The sequence below is a fragment of the Oncorhynchus nerka genome, linkage group LG1, assembly GCF_034236695.1.
Source record: "Oncorhynchus nerka isolate Pitt River linkage group LG1, Oner_Uvic_2.0, whole genome shotgun sequence".
In the NCBI taxonomy this organism is placed as follows: Eukaryota; Metazoa; Chordata; class Actinopteri; order Salmoniformes; family Salmonidae; genus Oncorhynchus; species Oncorhynchus nerka.
Window position 1 is genome coordinate 17,061,437 of NC_088396.1, and position 16,012 is coordinate 17,077,448.

Here is a 16,012-nt window from a genome sequence, read left to right on the forward strand (position 1 = left end):
GTGATCTTGCGTTATTGTGTCATTGTCTGTACAGTACAGCTACACCACGATATGAAACGAAGATTTGAACTTTCTGACCAACTAGTGGGTCAGGGGCGCCCCATTTTCTGATTGATATTGCTTCATTTCTGATGATAGTTTTCTGATGATTGCAATTGTATGGGCTGGTTCTGAACACTTCCAAAACAAAGGTCATGTGGTTTGGTAAGAAGAATGCCCCTCTCCTCTCCGGTGTCATTACTACCTCCTGAGGGTTTAGAGCTTGTGGTAGTCACCTCATACAAGTACTTGGGAGTATGGCTAGACGGTACACTGTCCTTCTCTCAGCACATATCAAAGCTGCAGGCTAAAGTTAAATCTAGATTTGGTTTCCTCTATCGTAATCGCTCCTCTTTCACCCCAGCTGCCAAACTAACCCTGATTCAGATGACCATCCTACCCATGCTAGATTACGGAGACGTCATTTATGGACCGGCAGGTAAGGTTGCTCTCGAACGGCTAGATGTTCTTCACCATTCGACCATCAGATTTGCCACCAATGCTCCTTATAGGACACATCACTGCATCCTATACTCCTCTGTAAACTAGTCATCTCTGTATACCCGTCGCAAGACCCACTGTTGATGTTTATTTATAAAACCCTCTTAGACCTCAGTCCCCCCTATCTGAGATACCTACTGCAGCCCTCATCCTCTACATACAACACCCTTTCTGCCAGTCACATTCTGTTAAAGGTCCCAAAAAGCACACACATCCCTGGGTCACTCCTCTTTTCAATTCGCTGCAGCTAGCGACAGGAACAAGCTGCAAAAAAACACTCAAACTGGACAGTTTTATCTCCAGCTCTTCATTCAAAGACTCGATCATGGACAGTCTTACTGGCAGTTGTGACTGCTTCGCGTGATGCATTGTTGTCTCTATCTTGACCTTTGTGCTGTTGTCTGTGCCCAATAATGTTTGTACCATGTGTTGTGCTGCTGCCATGTTATGTTGCTACCATGTTGTTGTCATGTGTTGCTGCCATGCTATGTTGTTGTCTTAGGTCTCTCTTTATGTAGTGTTGTGGTGTCTCTCTTGTCATGATGTCTGTTTTGTCCTATATTTTTATTTTCTATTTTTGGTGGTAGAAAACAAATGGCGGTAATTTTGTTTGTATTTTCTTATACCAGATCTATTGTGTTATATTCTCCTACATTCAATTCACATTTCCACAAACTTCAAAGTGTTTCCTTTCAAATGGTACCAAGAATATGCATATCCTTGGTTCAGGGCCTGAGCTACAGGCAGTTAGATTTGGGTATGTAATTTAGGTGAACTTTTTTTTTTAAAGGGGGCGATCCCTTCAACACACTTGGCAGAGAAATAATGTAAAAGTCATTAAGTTTATTTGCCATCGTCTGTTGTTGTTTTCTGGTGGGAGTCCTATTAGTGGTGGATTTTATTGTTAACCCTTGTCAGTCCTTAAATACTATCCATTCTAAGCTGGTTTGCTGTCCAATTCTACAAGAGTAATTATATTGAGCCAAACACAAGTTTCTTGTAATCATCAGATGATCGTCAAATAGGTGCCATGAGTTATAATAATCAAACATAGATTTATTGGTCAATGAAAAACAGGTAGGGTGTTTGCTGCCCAATTATACAACAGTAATCATAATTATTTGTATAAATGAAAAACAGGTAGGGTGTTTGCTCCCCAATTATACAACAGTAATCATAATTATTTGTATAAATGAAAAACAGGTAGGGTGTTTGCTCCCCAATTATACAACAGTAATCATAATTATTTGTAATAAATGAAAAACGGGTAGACTTAACTAATGTCAAAATTACCTTTATTTTAATATTTTGGCTATGTGCCTCACACACACACACACACAACAACAACAACAACAACCATCTTTTACAGCAGTTGCTTCTAAAAATGTGTACGTGGGAATAAAGTTTGACAAACCAGAAAGGGGGGAGTCAAGACATTAATAAGAATGTGTTCTTAACTGACTACTTGCCTGGTTAAATAAAGGTAAAATTAAAAATTAAAAAAATTAAAATTATTCTAAGAATCACCAGGGACCTCACAATATCATGTCACAATATTTAGGTACCGATACGATATGTATTGCGATTCGATACAGGGATTCGATGTTCGAAACATTTTTCTCACTTTATGTCTGCCACATAGGGACAAGAGAGACCCATGAGAAAACAAGTTTTGATCAGTCATGGTAATGCAAGAAACATCGCACAGAAGGCCTCTTTCATGATTTCTTTCTGGCTTTCATTATTGTCATGATGCCAAGATAGAATTTGTACATTGTATTGGCAGAAATGTCAAGTGTACAAAAAGAGGTCTGTGAAGAGCGGTGGGTTCCTTTAGGATTCAGATTAGGCGTAGATGCTTGTAATGTGCAACTGGTTTAGTCAGGATGATAACACTGACATAACATCATGACACCCCTCCAAGTCAACATCTACAGTACCTCCTCATGTATACTCCAAATGCCATTCTGTTTGAGGTGTACCTTGTTAGATGAATATCTCATATTAAAATGCCCTCTTTCATAATTTCATTCTCTTTCATTATTGTCCTACATGACAAGTTTGAATGCTTTTCACGTTGGAAACCATCTAACCAGGCTAAACATTTATGAGTGATTTTGAGAGTCCATCTATCATTACTTGTGCTGTTCGTTTTCATGAGAATACCGATTAAATTATATTATATTGAGCCAAACACAAGTTTATTGTCATCATCTGATGATCGTCAAATAGATGCTATGATAATATCAAATAGATGCTATAATAATCATAGATTTATTGGTAAATGAAAAACCGGTAGGGTGTTTGCTGCCCAATTACACAACAGTAATTATAATTATCATTATTTGTAATAAATGAAAAACTGGTAAAAGACTAATAACTGATGTCAAAATGAATTTTATTTTAATAATTAGGCTATAAGTGAGGTGTTCATTCTGTGTTTTGTTAATATTCAAATGACACAGTATGATTCTCTATCAAGAACATAGTGCCTTTTAGCTCTCCAAGTCTTGTCTCACATGGTCGGTAACTTTCCAATAAAAACATGTTAAGAAACTAAAAACAACACGTTCAAAACCTGCTAACCAATTACAGAGTGCTGGTGTACCGCCTATGGATGTTGAGCCTTCTACTTCTGTTGACACGCCCACTTTCAGACACTTCTGTTTGCATTTACCCATACTTGAAATCTTGCTCTAAACAAAGTACCTTTCCATAAGTTAGGAGAGCATTTCCCCTAACCCTCTCTTTTCCTAACCTTAACCCAGTCTCCTAACCGGCTATGTTAATTATCCTAGCCTGCTGCGTAAGTTTTCGTAGTTGCGTTTATAGCGAAAGTGATAAATTGCACTAGTCAAACGAATACCCATTACTCCTGTGTTCTAATGGCACGTTGTGTTAGATAATCCAAATGTATCATTTGAAAAGTCTAATTGATCATTAGAAAACCCTTTTGCAATTATGTTAGCACAGCTGAAAACTGTAGTCCTGCTTAAAGAAGCAAGGAAACTGGCCTTCTTTAGAGTAGTTGAGTATCTGGAGCATCAGCATTTGTGGGATCGATTACAGGCTCAAAATGGCCAGAAACATATAACTTTCTTCTGAAACTCGTCAGTCTATTATTGTTCTGAGAAATGAAGGCTATTCCATGCGAGATATTGCCAAGAAACTGAAGATCTCATACAAGGCTGTGTACTACTCCCTCCACAGAACAGCGCAAACTGGCCCTAACCAGAATAGAAAGAGGAGTGGGAGGCCACGTTGCACAACTAAGCACAACTAAGTACATTAGTCTAGTTTAGTTTGAGAAACAGATGCCTCACAAGTCCTCAACTGGCAGCTTCATTAAATAGTACCCGCAAAACACCAGTCTCAACGTCAACAGTGAAGAGGCGACTGGCCTTCTAGACACAGTTGCAAAGAAAAAGCCATATCTCAGACTGGCCAATAAAAAGAAAAGATTAAGATGGGCAATAGAATACAGGCACTGGACAGAGAGAAAAAGTGTTATGGACAGACTAATCTAAATTTGAAGTGTTCAGATCACAAAGAAGAACATTCGTGATACGCAGAAAAAATGAAAAGATGCTGGAGGAGTGCTTGACACCATCTGTCAAGCATAGTGGAGACAATGCGATGGTCTGGGGGTGCTTTGGTGGTGATAGTGGGAAGTGGGAGATTTGTACAGGGAAAAGGGGACCTTGAAGAAGGAAGGCTATCACTCCATTTTGTAACGCCATGCCATACCCTGTGGACGGCACTTAATTGGAGCCAATTTCCTCCTACAACAGGACAACGACCCAAAGCACAGCTACAAACTATGCAATACCTATTTGGGAAGAAACAGTCAGCTGGTATTCTGTCTATAATGGAGTAGCCAGCACAGTCACCGGATCTCAAGCCTATTGAGCTGTTGTGGGAGCAGCTTGACCATATAGTATGTAAGAAGTGCCCATCAAGCCAATTCAATTTGTGGGAGGTGCTTCAGGAAGCATGGGGTGAAATCTCTTCAGATTATCTCAACAAATTGACAACTAGGATGCCTAAAGTCTGCAAGGTTGTAATTGCTGCAAATTGAGGATTCTTTGACAAAAACAAAGTTTGAAGGACACAATTATTATTCCAATTCAAAATCATTATTTATAGCCTTGTCAACGTCTTGACTATATTTCCTATTCATATTCATGTATGTTTTCATGGAAAACAAGGACATTTCTAAGTGTCCCCAAACTTTTGAACAGTAGTGTATATATATATTTAACTGATCTGCTGCCGACTTTTATGCAGTGAGCATGTTGTTACTGAGTGACTGGGTGAGTGAATGAATGTTGGGGAGGGCCAGAGAGGTTACTGAGTGACTGGGTGAGTGAATGAATGTTGGGGAGGGCAAGAGAGGTGGGTGCGTTGAGAGCACTGGTTGAGAGTGCTGAAACAGAGGCAGCTGAGTCAAGGAGCCAGAACACATCGCGCGCACAACGTGACAACGTTTTACCAGTTGTAGGTCGGCTATTTAGATTGGTCGAGACACCCTTTTTCCATAAAACATATTAACGCGCTAGAACTGATATATCTGAGACAAGGCATTGGAAAATGGCTTTAGGCGCACTAGATCTCTTTAGATAAATTCGCTCAGAGGTGGTTTGAAGTAAACGTCTACCTTTCTTATGGATACCGTATCAAGCGAAGGGTTTTACTCATGCTCAGTTCTAGGGTCTAGTTTTAGGTTCTGGAGCGCTATGGAAGTTATGGAACTCCCTCGCGTGCTTCTGTTATGGGAAAAAGTTCACAATGCAAATGACATTAAATGTGGAGAATGATAGGCTACATTTGCATCTGTTGGCCATCAAGTGGGCTATTAATTTATATGCCATTGTAGGCTACTGTAGCCTACCATTTGATACAGTACAATAGATATTCTGAATTGATGATATCACCGGAGTCATTGCAAATCAATTTGTGCCACTTGTTGCCTACCTGTAGCTGGCAAACGAATTTAATAACTTGCCTATAACTCATTTTTTGTTGTTGTAGCCTTGTGTTATTATGCAATTGTTAATAGCCATGTTTAGTTAATTAAATGGGAAGTTATCGATTGTGATCACGATCACAGCTCTATCGCGAATGTATCCTTCTCCACATTTAAATGTCAGTTTAATATTGGACTTTTCCATTAAATTAGATGTTGGCCTTCAGGGGCTACAGGCTACCTGCATCTAGCTCAGCAAACCATGGCAAAGTTTAATTGCAATTTTAGTCAGTAGCCTATGCCTATTGAAATAACAAGTCAATCTCGAAAATAGGCAATTTATTATGGTTTGTAGTCTTAAAATCTGGCACATAATGAAGGCACAACTGCCAGAAAATAGCCGTTCGTTTTTTGAGATCTTCTGTCCAACTTTTATCACTCAGACTCTCCCGTTGGATTTATCTATAGTTATGCAGATGCACAACTTTTTATTCATTTAATAAGCAATAAGTCACGAGGGGTTGTGGTATATGGCCAATATACAGCCAAGGGCGGTTCTTACGCATATATTATGCGTTATTGCTATTATAAACTGGTTACCAACGTAATTAGAACAGTAAAAGGAAATGGTTGAATAGCAGACTGTGTACTATGGGAATCACTTTTTACTATTCTAATTACATTGTTAACCAGTTTATAGCAATAAGGCTCCACAGGGGTTTGTGGTACATGTTGAAAGAACAGCCCTTGGCCGTGGTGTATTGGCCATATACCACACCTCATTGGGCCTTATTGTTTAATCATAGCAGTCAAAACAAGTTACATCGATATCCATTGATGGAAAATGATCTGGAGAGTTTAATAAGGTCGATTTATCTTTTCTCTTTCGAAATATTCTTAAACTTTAAAAAAATATTATTTCGATGGAAAACCGAATTGTACTTCTTTAAAAATGGCGTAGACATTCCTTCTTAATTAGCTAGATAACGTTAAGGAAAAGGGTTTCATGGATGAACCTGGAAACTCCCAATGCTGCCAAACTATTTTGGGGGGGGATTTTTCAGGCTTTGTGGCGTGTTTTCCGGGGTTATTGGTCTAGCCCTAGAGTTTCCCTGGACTTGGCAACACCGCTTCCCGGTCGTAGCTGTGTTGAAGTGACGTGAACATAGTTTTTCTCAATTGCACGTAGGTTTCGCTATAATGCTAGTCACAATGTAGTGATGTATAAGGTTATGTTGCCGTCGCATATAGCTCACTGATCGAGTAAAATGTGTCTGAAATGTGTTTTGTCGTTTTGGGCACTCTGTCAAGTCATCAAACAAGGTAAAATACTTTTCTCTCCCTTGGATTATTCCTCAGTCTTTATTTTCGATTTGAAGGCTAGGCTACTCTTATTTGTGAGTAGCTAGTAAGCGGGCTATGACTTCCTTATCTATCATAAAATCATGAAAATGTTATTTTACTAGCTATAAATGCCAATAGACATTCCTGGATGTATTAGACTTCACGTAGCAGACAATACCAACACTGCAATACTGTTTTGAGGAGATGGGATCATTTTTCTTGTGTTAAAGGCACATTTTTAGCAAGGATGGTGAATTACAGGTCAGAACATATCACATAACGTTATGCCACTTTTCCTGATCATGTGACCAGAGACACTGACACAGGCACTGATGAACATAGGCCTGTGGGTCTATCAAACAACTGATCCGTTACCATCCTGTTGGGTTTCTTGGTAGGTGCGTGTCTGGGTTCCGGGAAGGGAACAGCACCTCCGGAGCCATCTGAGCCTGTAGCCATGGGAACGGATCAGTTCACTTCACTCCTGATAAACTTGATACAATTGGAGCTGACCTGCTTTATTTCATGTCCAAGGCATTCTCTGCTACATCAGAAGGCCAGCACACTGGAAGAAGTGTGGTTTGGTTAGAAAGCTTGACCAACTGTATTTAAACTCATGTTTTCACCACCCCTCTCTCTAGCCCACCCAGCTGATTCCTGCAGCCCTGTAGTCCAGATCAAACCCCAGGCAGGATTCCTGATGGTCAACATTGGGAAAAACTGTCTTTGGGAGGAACATGGGGACCATTGTCATTACGTGGTCAACTACGGTAGAGAGGGGGAGAAGCTCAAAGTGAGTGGCATGGGTAGCCAGGCCTTTTATCCAACACAGCACCGAAACACCTAATTCATCCAAGGTCTTGGCAATTATTTGGCAGGATATTTGGTATTTTAGTGCTGGAACAAAAAGCCCGCTCACCCTGCATCTCTGTAGGGGCTAGGTTTGGTGACAACCACTGCTGTAAGGTGATATGTGTGGTCAGAGATGAGTTGATGTGCCTTTCTCTACTCTTCTTTTACCAGGAGTATGTCTCCAAATCCCCTGAGACCCTCCGAGGTCTGGAGATTGGGGGGAGGTACTGTGTACAGGTCCACTATGTCTGTTACCACAACCCCTTTGGAACCTCTAGCCCCCTACAGTGTGTATCCATCCCAGAGTCAGGTGAAGCTCAACCAGTTTTTCTTTGTACGAATTAATTTGCCGTTACCATAATCTTATCCTCTGTTAACACTTCACCTAGTAACTAATCATGCCACCTTTCTCTCTTGTTCTTTCTTTATGTTCCTGTACAGAAAGGACAAGGCATATTAGGATTGTGGCTATCAGTGTGACCCTTACCATCCTGTTGGGATTCTTGGTAGTGGGCCTTGCGTTCATCTACAGGCACCATGAGAAAATTAAACAATTCCTTCAACCCCCACTACAGCTACCAGACCACTATCGTGAGGTATGTCTATGTCCTGTGAAACTAAATGTTTCATGTGATAACAGGATCTGGTCATCAGGGTATATGTAAACGCAGCTAAAAAAGATATGTCCTCTCACTGTCAACTGCGTTTATTTTCAGCAAACTTAACATGTGTAAATATTTGTATGAACAAAATGAGATTCAACAACTGAGACATAAACTGAACAAGTTCCACAGACATGTGACTAATAGAAATGGAATAATGTGTCCCTGAACAAATGGGTCAAAATCAAAACTAACAGTCAGTATCTGGTGTGGCCACTAGCTGCATTAAGTACTGCAGTGCATCTCCTCCTCATGGACTGCACCAGATTTGCCTGTTCTTGCTGTGAGATGTTACCCCAATCTTCCACAAAGGTACCTGCAAGTTCCCGGACATTTCTGGGGGTAATTGCCCTAGCCCTCACCCTCTGATCCAACAGGTCCCAGACGTGCTCAATGGGATTGAGATCCGGGCTCTTCGCTGGCCATGGCAGAACACTGACATTCCTGTCTTGCAGGAAATCCCGCACAGAACGAGCAGTATGGCTGGTGGCATTGTCATGCTGGAGGGTCATGTCAGGATGAGCCTGCAGGAAGGGCACCACATGAGGGAGGAGGATGTCTTCCCTGTAACGCACAGCATTGAGATGGCCTGCAATGACAACAAGCTCAGTCCAATGATGCTGTGACATACTGCCCCAGACCATGACGGACCCACCACCACCTAATTGATCCCGCTCCAGAGTGCAGGCCTCGGTGTAACGGTTATTCCTTAGACGATAAATGCGAATCCGACCATCAACCCTGGTGAGACAAAATCACGACTCGTCAGTGTAGAGCACTTTTTTTGCCAGTCCTGACTGGTCCAGCAACGGTGGATTTGTGCCCATAGGCAACGTTGTTGCCGGTGTTGTCTGGTGAGGACCTGCCTTACAACAGGCCTACAAGCCCTCAGTCCAGCCTCTCTCAGCTTATTGCGGACAGTCTGAGCGCTGATGGAGGGATTGTGCGTTCCTGGTGAAACTTTTTGTCAGTTTTTGTTGCCATCCTGTACCTGTCCCGCAGGTGTGATGTTCGGATGTACCGATCCTGTGCAGGTGTTGTTACACGTGGTCTGCCACTGCGAGGACGATCAGCTGTCTATCCTGTCTCCCTGTAGCGTTGTCTTAGGCGTCTCACAGTACAGACATTGCAATTTATTGCCCTGGCCACATCTGCAGTCCTTATGCCTCCTTGCAGCATGCCTAAGGCACGTTCACGCAGATGAGCAGGGACCCTGGGCATCTTTCTTTTGGTGTTTTGTCAGTCAGTAGAAAGGCCTCTTTAGTGTCCTAAGTTTTCATAACTGTGACCTTAATTGCCTACTGTCTGTAAGCTGTTAGTGTCTTAACGACCGTTCCACAGGTGCATGTACATTAATTGTTTATGGTTCATTGAAAAAACATGGCAGACAGTTTTTTCTGCTGAGTTTAATATCTCAATATTCTTTCATTCCCCTCTAACACCTATTATTTAGTGTGAGACACCTATTAAATGGAACTCCCCTGCTTAAATAAAATATATTACCTTGTCCGAGCCAGAATGTCCCATAGGGCAGGAGCCTGTCTCCTGTTTCTGTAGTGTGAGGCACCTTGATGTACAAGTTTTTTTCCCCTCCTATTTAACTAGGCAAGTCAGTTCAGAACAAATTCTTATTTACAAAGACGGCCTACCAGAAGGCAAAGGCCTTCTGCGGGGATGGGGACTTGGATTTAAAAAATATATGACAAAACACACATCACGACAAGAGAGACACCACAACACTACATGAGAGACCTAAGACAACATAGCATGGCAGCAACACATGAGAACACAGCATGGTAGCAACACATGACAACATGGTAGCAACACAACATCATAGCAGCACAAAACATGGTACAATTATTATTGGGCACAGAGAACAGCACAAAGGGAAAGAAGGTAGAGGCAACAATACATCACACGAAGCAGCCACAACTGTCAGTGAGTGTCCATGATTGAGTCTTTAAAGTAGCTTACATCTCCTGGGCTAAACGCTAACAACTTTCATGATTGGTTCATTTTCCAGTACCTATCAGGGGACTTCCCCCAGCAAGCCCTGTCCATCACAAGAACAACCAGGGCCTGTGAAGAAAGCCACGATCTCATCTCCATCGCCTGCTGTGTAGAGGACCAGTCTGACAGAGAACAGGACTAATTCACCTACTGAACTGGAGTCATCCTCTGGCCCTTTAGGTCATTACCCGTGATCCATTGATCCTGTGACTTCAGACAAGACATGAGCCTTTCACACTCACTGGGATTTTAAGATGAACTTGATAGTGTCAGTAGATGAACTGTAGTAGGCCTATGACTGTTTACACTCTGAAGCCCTTGCTTGCATCAGCTACAAACATTGCGTTTGATCATAACTATTTGACAAGAATCTGGGAACTTCTCTTGGCATGTTAGTATGCTCTGCTGCAGAGGACAGAGACAGGTGCATATGGCTCGCTAATTAGACCCAGTAATGATTCGTTTGATAATAACGTGTCATCGGGTCATCCAGCTTAAGACAGAACCACTTTATTAAAAAGACATTTGACATGCGTCCTTGGGCCAGGACTTTCATGTAACATTTTGGCTGTATAGTAATGGGATTACTATGTTCAACTGTGTATATCACACTATTTCTTCAGTTTTTTTTTTTACTGAACATATTAGACAAGTACTAGTAAAGTAGCAAGGTTAAGGCACATATTGTAATTGACTAATCAATGAAATTACAGTGAGGTATACATGGTCAAAAGTTGGCTGAGGGGCTGTATTAAAATGTATTAAAACAGACATAGGACAAGTTCTTGAGACTTATCTATGCTTGCACTTTATATGAAAATTTACCTCTATCATTATATTGATTGAATGTATTAATTTTTTTGTTGTATTACTTTATGCTAAAACTGTTCAAGTCAAGGTGAAATTGGAAAAGTGTGTGTGTTACATTGACTTTTGTTTTTGACTCTAAAAATGAATATTCTACATTGATGTGAAAGTGCCAGGGCTTTGACCCACAAATTATTTGATACAGGGTTTAAATGAACACAGCCATTTTGATATGTTGCCTCAATTTCTCTTCCTGTTTTCTAGCATGAACAAGCAAATGTAGACTAGAATAACGCAACCACATTCATCAACATACATACTCTTCCAAGACGCAATTCAACATAGCATGAAACATCCAAACTTGACATTTAAAAATGTTTATTTTATTGAAGCAGATTATGTGACCACTTACTCCACGTCTGCCGTTAAATTTGAACAGAGGAAGTCAATGATCAAGGACAGAGAACTACTACAAAACGCTTGATGAATCAGTACCCCGTAACACTTCCCCTTTTCACAAATTGAAAGTGGTTATTTTTGGGGGGTATAATAGCATATATATAACCCATTGAAACACTTCATAATGACCTCTCATTCACTGGTTGTAGCTCAGTCACATCCAGATCGACAGATTCATGTCATTAGCATTGGATGCTTAGCAGACGACATGGAAATTTCGGATAAGTCAAAAGTCATCTGTGTTTACTTCTCTTGGAGGTCAAGAACCAACCAATCACGCTGCATCTGTCAATGCTACTCAAAAATAATTTATCCATAAGGATTTCACACCTAAATTTCCTTCTGTTAATTTTAGCTACATTGGGGACTGAGTTTTTTTTTTTATCAACTTCCTCCAGCTAGAGGAAGTTGATTTCAGCCCGTATCTGGTCAACTACTCACCACCAGACAAAAACATTATCTCCAGCTACCGAGCTCCAGTTTACGGACCTCGATCAGCCATATTCATCCACCTCTAGCTCAACACTGACCTGACGCCAAATCCTTATAATAATGCCTTCCAAATGTATTCCCTTACTAAAAATACATAGCTAGCACAGATTGCTTCAGATTGACATGTATTTTTTTTTAAACAGGTGAAGAGGGTGAGAACCAGGGCTGTCTTACTACCATGGCTGCTAAATGGAACAGCTATCACACAAAAGGGATGAGGTAGTCGATAGCAACACTAGAAAAAGGAGCCACCTGTCTACTACCATACATGCTTGACCCTTTTCTTCAGCTATTGGCTTGAATATTGGCGCAAATGGTTATTACGGAGCTGATACGCCCCAGCATGCTTTGGGCTGGCTGATGCAAATTGCTATTGTGACATCATGCTCATACCCCTTGTTTATCTACTTAAGCATTTTTAAGATGCAGGATAGGCCCGCTATAGCACAATCTGTGGGGTAGTAGTGTAGTATACATAATAGTATTGGATTCAGATGCAGGATCTCACTGTACCTAAACTAGTGCTATTTTGGATGGGAACTCGATATGTAGAAAACAGAAACATTGTTTAAATGGGCGAAGGGAACTTTGCTATGATAACGACGACCGTTACAAGGTTACCTTTGTTCATATAAAGATACTTTGTCACTTTCTGAATGGAACGACAATAGAAAAAATGCTTCGGACCTCAAAAAAAAAAAAAACAGACTTCAAAAATGACAAATCCTGAGACAGAACGACAGCTACCCCATTTCAAACAAACAGGAACTGATCATAGTTTGAAGCAGACAAATTTCCCATAAACGCTTTGCTTAAAATATATATGGCTTCCCATAAACGCTTTGATATAATCCAGTGCATGTGATAAAAGTGATAGATAACAGCTTGCTAAAGTAGAATTTAGAGCAGATCAATCAAAAAACTTTGTTCCCAGTGATAACATGTGCTCTTAGAGGTCTCCACCTGTACCCAAATACCAGACACCCGTTCCCTGGACCATCCAGAATTCTAAATATCACGGGTCGAATCTAATGGTCAATTTTAAGTGACTTGACCGGTGGGACCCGTACTGATCCGAACGCGACTGCTGCAGGAGAGAGAAAATAAGAAATTGTATAATTTATGCTGCTGCTCTTGCTTTTCATAATATTGGCGTGTGAAGCTTGTTGTTGTTGGCCAATCATAAGTCATCAATGCGGCAATAGGCTACAGTCATAGAGCCTCCGTGTGGCAAAAGTTAGGAGATATCTAATCAATGGAAGATGGAATTAAAATGACGGAATTAAAAGTTAAAAAGGTGAAGGATAGCTACAATGACCTCGACTCAACAGGTAGGCTGCTACTTAATATTCTGAATGGAGTTGTAGTTTAACTGCTTAGGACGAGAAAGAGCACGCAGCCTCAATTAGCCGGTTTGATGCAGTCAAGACAGGTACTACGTAATCATATTTGATGATAAATAACCTAGATATACCAGCTATTAGTCTACTATAGCGCGAGACGGCTTGGTTGGTTGCGGTCTGTGGTCTCTCTCGCTCCTCCACCTCATCACTCGCTCACTCACAGTAGCCACGAACACACAGCAGGCACGGCCCCTGCTAGAGCGGCACATATCTCGCCCTCACGCTTTATCAGCTCCAGTTAATAAAGTAGCCTTTTCTGCTGCTTCCCTCACTCGGATCGGACCGGGTCTGGATCTGACCAGGTCTATACGGAACAGGTCTCTATATTAAAAAAATATTTATGCATATCCGGTCCGGGTAGAAAATCCCTAGGTCCAAACTTTTTGGATGGTGAAGGCCTCTAGCTCTTACAATATACGTATTTACATAAATAAACAATCTTTGGGAGATGGTGAATCACTTGAGGGCAACACAATAATACTTCAGAGGTGCTCTGGAATATGGGGGGGATAAATATGAAAGAAATGTCATGATTACATTTGACAAAGTGTGAATTTTCCCACCGTCTATCAACATAGTGTTACGACACTGTAAAACCGTTTTAGTCAAAAGTATAAATCTAATGTCAAGTATGTGAATATGGCTGAACTTCAGGGCCCAGTTATGGGATGATAAGCGGAGGAAAACAAATAGATACTCGGCAGAGGCTAGTTTGACACAGTACATTACTCCAATGTCCATAGGTAGGCGTATAATGGTAATACATATGCCAATATGTAGAACATTGTAGATGAGAGCTGAGTAGTATTAGTCAGTTGGCCTTGACTCTGGTAAAAAACAACAATAGTACCCCAGTGAGTGTGTGTGTGTGTGTTGGGGAGATGGGGTTAGGGATGTACTATGCAGAGAGCTCTAAGCCCACAAATCCTCGGTTCGTCCAAACTTGTAGATCAGCGTGCTATAAAAAAAAAAGGGGGGAAAAAAGAGAAAAACACGTAAGCTTTTCACATTGTACTTTCACAAATTGTCCATAATATACATGCAGTAATCGTGGAATGATAGTTTTGGACAATCATTTTTGTGGTCCACTGTAGATTAGTTGGTAGAGCACGGCTCTTGCAACGCCAGGTAAGTGGGTTCGATTCCCAGGACCACACATACGTTAAAAAAAAATATATATATGAACATGACTAAGTCGATTTGGATTAAAAAAAACGTCTGCTAAATGGCATATATTACTGATCTGGACCAAAAAAACTGTATCCTGATGAAAGGGCACTTAGTTACTCTCATTTCCTGGTTTCCTCTTGTCTGACAATAGAGTGATACATAACACCAGACAAGGTCCATCAAACTACACTTTTCTCAACGTCTTCGGCGTACTTACCTGAAAAATATCAAAGCATTCTGAAAGAACACTGCCAGTCCTGGATACACGTCTTTCTCTACAAAGAAAAAGGGGGGAGGGAGGAAAGAGAAAAAGGCCATTAGTATAAAAACGCATCACAGCAGGAACATTATAAAAATGAAAGACGTTGGGGAAAAAAAGAAGAGAGCTGGGCAGCACATAAAGACCAACTACTGAAACCCATTTCAACCCCAGGCTGATAGAAAAATACACATGGCTTACCGAAAACTATTATTTGGATTCTTCAAAAGACGTAACCAGCAGATAATACCTTCCTAGTCAAACCATTTCATCAAGAGCAGGGGAGGATCTCAGCCTCCTCCAACCTGACTAAAAGCAATATGGAATACGGAGGTAATGAGCTCTAAACATAGACTATACTCCCATACCACTACCATCTGAATTAATGAGAGAGAGAGAGAGAGACTTTTCTATTCTGTAGCCAGTCCCAACAGGGTGAACAGGAGAGATAATGAAGGGTTGTACTGTTCAGGTGTAAGACTGTGACCAGAAATAATTACTGAAAAGGATGAAGTCAGGAAATATGGTGGCTGATGGCGGTGGTTGCTAACGTGGAATACTGAGGGAGAAGAAGAAGTGGGAGAAGAAGTGGGGGGCTGCAGAGCACAAGGGAGAGACTGTAAAAGAGGAGTCAGTGGCATGGTGATTGAAACCAACCATCCAGAGTGAATGTGGGCAAATGGGTTTCAGCTCTATCTCACTATCTGTGGCAGGATGATGAGGTTGTGTTGTGTGTATCAGTGCATCAGATACAGGGGAAGACTCATCGCTACCAGCAATTAGAGAGTCAGGAGCACTGTTGCCAACCAACCAGTAATTACACCTCTCTGGACACATACAAGTCAGGAAAAGGGAGAAAGGTCATTCCGGCTGGACTTTGAGGGGCTTTGTAAAAGGGGCGGCAAGGTAGCCTAGTGGTTAGTGCGTTGGGCTAGTAACCGGAAGGTTGCTAGTTCAAACCCCTGAGCTGACAAGGTACAAATCTGTCGTTCTGCCCCTGAACAGGCAGTTAACCCACTGTTCCTAGGCCGTCATTGAAAATAACAAT

General features: G+C 41.2%; 2 protein-coding genes across 4 annotated transcripts in view; one reads left to right on the forward strand and one right to left on the reverse strand.

Moving 5' to 3' along the window:
* Positions 1 to 6,190: 6,190 nt before the first annotated feature.
* On the forward strand, positions 6,191 to 11,414 carry LOC115106434 (uncharacterized). 2 transcript variants are annotated; one of them, XM_029629301.2, is made up of 5 exons: positions 6,191 to 6,829; positions 7,249 to 7,643; positions 7,874 to 8,012; positions 8,144 to 8,298; positions 10,388 to 11,414. In XM_029629301.2, the coding sequence occupies exons 2-5, from the start codon at positions 7,467 to 7,469 to the stop codon at positions 10,514 to 10,516; spliced, it is 600 nt and encodes a 199-aa protein (XP_029485161.1). In that variant the 5' UTR covers positions 6,191 to 6,829; positions 7,249 to 7,466; the 3' UTR covers positions 10,517 to 11,414. The 2 variants fall into 2 exon arrangements, with proteins under 2 accessions (XP_029485161.1, XP_029485078.1); XM_029629218.2 differs by having other exon boundaries at positions 6,192 to 6,829; positions 7,492 to 7,643.
* Positions 11,415 to 11,542: 128 nt separating this feature from the next.
* The window catches only part of LOC115139826 (transmembrane protein 50B-like), a 20,492-nt gene continuing 16,022 nt past the window's right edge, over positions 11,543 to 16,012 (reverse strand). For both annotated transcript variants that reach the window (XM_065009863.1, XM_065009881.1), the window contains 2 exons: positions 14,923 to 14,980; positions 11,543 to 14,493 (listed from right to left, as the gene is read on the reverse strand). In XM_065009863.1, coding sequence (XP_064865935.1) covers positions 14,448 to 14,493; positions 14,923 to 14,980 — 104 coding nt within the window. In that variant the 3' untranslated portion in view covers positions 11,543 to 14,447. The remainder of the gene's footprint in view (positions 14,494 to 14,922; positions 14,981 to 16,012) is intronic.

Coding starts and splice junctions, on each gene's coding strand:
- LOC115106434 (XM_029629218.2), top strand. CDS start 6,775: ATGTGTCTGAAATGTGTTTTGTCGTTTTGGGCACTCTGTCAAGTCATC. Junction 6,830..7,491: donor CTGTCAAGTCATCAAACAAG/GTAAAATACTTT, acceptor CCCTCTCTCTAG/CCCACCCAGCTGATTCCTGC. Junction 8,299..10,387: donor TACCAGACCACTATCGTGAG/GTATGTCTATGT, acceptor TTCATTTTCCAG/TACCTATCAGGGGACTTCCC.